The 4,753-nt window shown below is 58.0% G+C and overlaps 1 protein-coding gene across 1 annotated transcript in view; it reads right to left on the bottom strand.

The window, feature by feature from the left end:
* Window positions 1-1,194: 1,194 nt before the first annotated feature.
* The window catches only part of UHRF1 (ubiquitin like with PHD and ring finger domains 1), a 46,017-nt gene continuing 42,458 nt past the window's right edge, over window positions 1,195-4,753 (bottom strand). The window contains exons 14-16 of the mRNA XM_027769610.1: window positions 3,930-4,310; window positions 3,637-3,741; window positions 1,195-2,023 (exon numbers count right to left, since the gene is read on the bottom strand). Coding sequence (XP_027625411.1) covers window positions 1,877-2,023; window positions 3,637-3,741; window positions 3,930-4,310 — 633 coding nt within the window. The 3' untranslated portion in view covers window positions 1,195-1,876. The remainder of the gene's footprint in view (window positions 2,024-3,636; window positions 3,742-3,929; window positions 4,311-4,753) is intronic.

The raw sequence follows: 4,753 nt of genomic DNA, 5'->3' as shown, positions 1-4,753 counted from the left end.
CCGGACACTGGATGACACATGGCCAACGGTGCAGTTCGAGTCCCAGACCCGGTGGGAGAAACACGCCAGGCACGTGTGCTCATATGCCCAAAATCCTGAAAGAGGGGAAAGAAGTGAAGGGATTGCTGCGTGACCATCCCTATGGGGGTGGCTTTCTCACTTTCCTTTTTCTCTCTCCACACTAGCCTTCTGGGGGGTGGAGGGTTGGGGGGAGCCTCCTTAGCTACCCTGAAAAACTTGGCACACCACCATGAACCTCCGGGTCTGTTTTCTTCCCTATAGACTGGGGATGAAGTTGCCTGCCTTAGCTATTTCCTAGGGATTTTTTTAATAAGAATTATTTATTTAATTTGATTTCTTCATTCAATTACTTGAATTTGACCGGACAGAGAGGGAAAGTGACAAAGCAAGTCGCTAGGCCTGGGACTTGAACCATGATCGGCCATATGGAAGTGCCCAGCGCTCTAACCACCGTGCCACCTGCTGGCCCCTTTCTTAGGGATTTTTGTGAAGAGAAAACACGAAATAACAGGTATGACAATACACAGACAGCTGCAGAACAGCTGGCCAGCAGAAGACACAAGCCAACGCATCTGTGAGAAACATTTATTCTGAAAATCTAAAATCTGGACCAGAAATATCGAACTTCAGAGAAAGCCTACACGGGGTTTTGTCATTTCTTCCCTAAAACAATGATCTAATAATCAAGGAGGAAAAACATTTTTTAAAAACCTTTAAAAGCAGTATTGCTTCAGTCCGTCTGCAGTTATGTGGTTTAAAATATCCCTGTCCTGTTGAGGTATAAGCTGCAAACTTTGGTAAAGTTAGAAAAATGAACAAATCATCCCCCCAACAAAAACAAAACCCAAAAACAAAAAACCCTAAGTTATATCTTTGTTGGTACATATACAGTAACTACAAAAAAAATTCATTTAGAAAAAGTGTTCTTTAGAAAAAAAAAAAAAATTCCTTATTGTAATTCTCAATGGCCGAGTTAAAATAATTGCTTTTAAATGATCGATAAAACTCAAACCATGCCCAAACGCCCACCCAGCGCCTCGGGAAGAGCTGGGAAGAGCTGGGTGGCCGCGGATTGCGGAATCTGCTTGGCCTTTTTAGCGGATCAGTGCAGGACAGACACGGAAGGCACCGGAATATGGCTTCGTGCGCTCGCTGGCGAGTGCGGCCGCGGCTCGGCGCGCTCGGCCCCCACGTGGACTCAAGTTCGGCAGAGGTAGTTTCTGGAAGGCCCCGACTTGGCTCCCATGGGATCTCGGACACCAGGGTGGCCGGTGGGAGACGGCTGGGAGGCGAGTTGAAACCGAGCCGGGAGGAGATTATTTTTTTTCCCCTTATCTTTTCAACTTCTTGGCGGCGCCGCCCAGGGCCACCTTGGGTGTTATCCGGTGACATGCCATCGGTGACACCCCGTCGCCATGGGGAAGATGCTCTTGCTGTGAGCTTGGGGGCCAAAGGCCAGGACCGTGGGAGGCTCCGTCCAGGCCGGGACAGCTTCCTACTGGTCCGTCGCGGGAACTTCTGAGAACTCGATGTCAGAAATGTAAGCAGCTTTTGGATGCAAAAGTAGCTCCTAATTCCATCTTCAAAACCTCTTTTTCTTTTTTTTTTGTCTTTTTTTTTTTTTTTTTGTAAATTGCAGGCTTTATATTTTTAAAAAACACAACCAAACGGAGAAGTCCAACTTTCATCCAGAACACATCAATTCCTGAAACTGTATAGATAAAAAAAAAAAAAAAAAAAAAAAAAAGGAAAACGGGCACTTTGGGGGCGGAGGGAACACTACATGTTTAAGTTAGCCCACTACGGACACAAGCAGGGCCCGGGAAGGAGCCTTGGCCGCGGAAGTGCTTGGGGATCACCGGCCGTTGCCGTAGCCGGGGAAGAGCTGGCCGAGGACGGTCTGCAGCGCCTGGTTCACCTGCATGGCGTAGCCCCGGCCCAGGTCGTAGCGGCAGGGGGGGCAGCTGAACACCTGCGCGCGGAACGATCGGTCCAGGCAATCCTGCAAGACAGGGCGGGGGCAGCTGAGGACGGAGGGCGCCTGCGCGGCGCTCCGCCGGGGCACGAAGTCCCTGCGCCCGGAGACAGAGTCCCGTACCTGATCTCACCTCCTCTCCTTTTTGAGTGCAGTGGGCACACGCGCACACGAGACCGAGAGAGGCAGAGGGGCCCTCCCATGCGGCCTGGTGGCTCCACATCCTGTCCCGTCTCCCCGCCCTGCCACTCCTGGGCACACACGCACACCTGGCGTGTTTCTCCAGCTTCCTCTGCAGCGCTTAACCTGAGCGACGCGGCATGCCCGAATGCCACTTCCGCCCGCCACCAGCCTGGTCTCCCCAGAGCTCCTCCCGGACTCTGCGCGTCCAGCCTCACCCCTGTGCACCGGCTCCGAAGTTACCTCCTCCCCGCCAACGGGTCTTCCCTGCCGGCTCAGATTCCAGAAGTGGCCCCATCCCCCACCCGTTACCTCCCTGGCGCCTTCGCCTTCTGGAACCGTCCTGCTTCCTAACGCGCTTAGGGACGGGCGGACACTTCTAAGAGCCCGGGGCATGCCTTACTATCCCTCCAACTTTCGCCCAGGGCGCAGGAGCAGCAGCGCTCAGGGAAGCTCTGGCTCACAAGGGCGGTGGGGAGGGTGGGGGATGGGAGGAACCACGTCTGACAGCACAGGTGGGTTTCTAGGTTCAGGAAGAGAAAGCCGATGGGGAAGAGAACTCAAGTCCCAGGGTCTGGCAGACCCTGGTGAGCCTCGGGGAGGAATGACACAGCTCACACGGCCATTTTTAACTTTTTTTTTTTTTTTTGTGAGGTTTTTCCTACTGGGGGGGGAACCGCTTGCTATAGGGCGCGTACGCTCTCCAGAAAGTGAGACAGAAAGCGAGAAATCACCCCCCAGCGGAGATGCACGCCGCAATCCCTCCTCCATTCTCCTCTCGGGATCTTGGGCACACACACACACGTGCCCAGTGAGTTTAAGCCACCAGGTCTGGGACTTGAACCGCAGTTGACTACGTGGGAGTCCAGCGACATAGCCATTACGCCACTGCTGGTCCCACTCGTGTCCTGCTCTTAATGACTCCTGAACTCTTTTCCAGATGAAGTCTACAGCTCCCAGCCCGAGAGAAACGGCTATGCTCTCGGCTCATCAGGACCACGGCCGGACATGTGTCAAAATCAGGCCCTGGACGGCAGAGCGGTCCACATCAGCCCAGAGGTGGGACACCCAAGTGGCCATCGCGGGACGAGGAAAGGATAAAAGACGTGGCCCACCGCAGGCCTGGCTGCTCTGACTGCCTGCCCATCCAGGCCCCTGCAGGCATGGGGTCAACACCATCACCTCCAGGAAGCCCTCCTTCCTTCCTGCCCCTACAGAGGATGTGCACCTTACACCTCCCCATTCAGACCTCGGCCTGGACTCAGCCCACCCCCCCAGGCCTCTCGGCTGGGGAGGAACCAGGTGAGTGTGCCTGCATGGCTGCAGCGCAGAACCGGGTGGCACAGACGAGGTGGACGGGCCAGCCGGAGGAGCGGGCTGTGGGGGCGGCATGGGCCGAGTGTGCCATGTGCATGCCGTGTGCGTGTGCGTGCTGTGTGCGTGTGCGTGCGCGGCCTCACCTTGCACACGTTGTGCTGACACACGGTGGTGACGGGCCGGAACACCAGCTCCTGGCAGCAGATGCACTGGAAGGTCTCCTCCACCTTGCTCAGGAAGGTCTGCAGCTGGGGACACAGGCCCGCGTGAGTCCCGCCAGGACGGGCCCTGGAGCCACTGCGGTGCCCAGACAGGGAGGGGGGAGCCGGGGGCTGGGGCAGGGACGGGCCTGGGCGTTCCCTGGGGGCATGCTCAGTGCCCGGTCATACGCCGCGTGCTGGGCCGGGACCGCACGTAGGCAGGGCCCGGCGCTCACCGGCCCGTCCTGGAGCGCCCCGAGGATCTCGTTCCACAGCTTGGCATTGCTCTTGTCCTCCTTGATGAGGCTGCTCTGCTGGGCCGTCAGGCTGTAGGTCTCCACTTTGGACTTCTTGGGGGTCCGGCGAGGGGACCCGCCATTGCCCTGGCCGCCTGCAGGCGGGAAGCGGGGTGGTGAGGAAGCTGAGGGAGCCGGGCGGACGCTGGGGCGGCCGGGGCAGCGGGCGCGGGGACACCCACCTGTGGACTTCCGCTTCCACCTGGCCTTGCCCTTGCCCTTCCGGGGGGACGCGAAGCCCTCCTGCTTCTCCTCCTCCCGCCGCTGGTTCTCCTTCTCCTTCTCCCTGTTGGCCAGGGCTTCCAGGTAGCCCTCTGGATACTGCAGGGGCAGAGGCGCACGGTGAGAGCTGGGCATGGGCGCTGGACCTGGGCCACCCGGAGCCTGGTCTCCCTGCCATGGGTTTTGCCCTCTGCCCCTCACCAGGCCTGGGGCTCCAAACCCCCTGCAGGGCCCATCCTGGGTGCCCAGCACTGGCTTAACCAGCAGCCACGCACACCGCACACCGGCTGACCACGCCTAACCACCGGACTCACGGTGCCCCAGGCGGGACAGAGAGGCCACCGACGCCCCGCAGTGACCTCATCAGACGTGCCGTGTTTGGTGACAAATCCAACCAGTCTCTGCCCCTTACAACCTCCATGAGCTGGGCTCACATTTCTGCATGCGGCCGGTGGACAGTGCCTCGCGGCCACACCAACTCACATCCAGCACAGACACGGCCGGTGAACAGTAAATACTCCTGCCTCGCGGCCACACCGCCT

This window comes from Tupaia chinensis, unplaced genomic scaffold, assembly GCF_000334495.1.
Source record: "Tupaia chinensis unplaced genomic scaffold, TupChi_1.0 Scaffold149964_2, whole genome shotgun sequence".
NCBI classification, from domain to species: Eukaryota; Metazoa; Chordata; class Mammalia; order Scandentia; family Tupaiidae; genus Tupaia; species Tupaia belangeri.
Note: the sequence above shows the minus strand (reverse complement) of the source record. Positions and strands in the feature narration are given on the sequence as shown.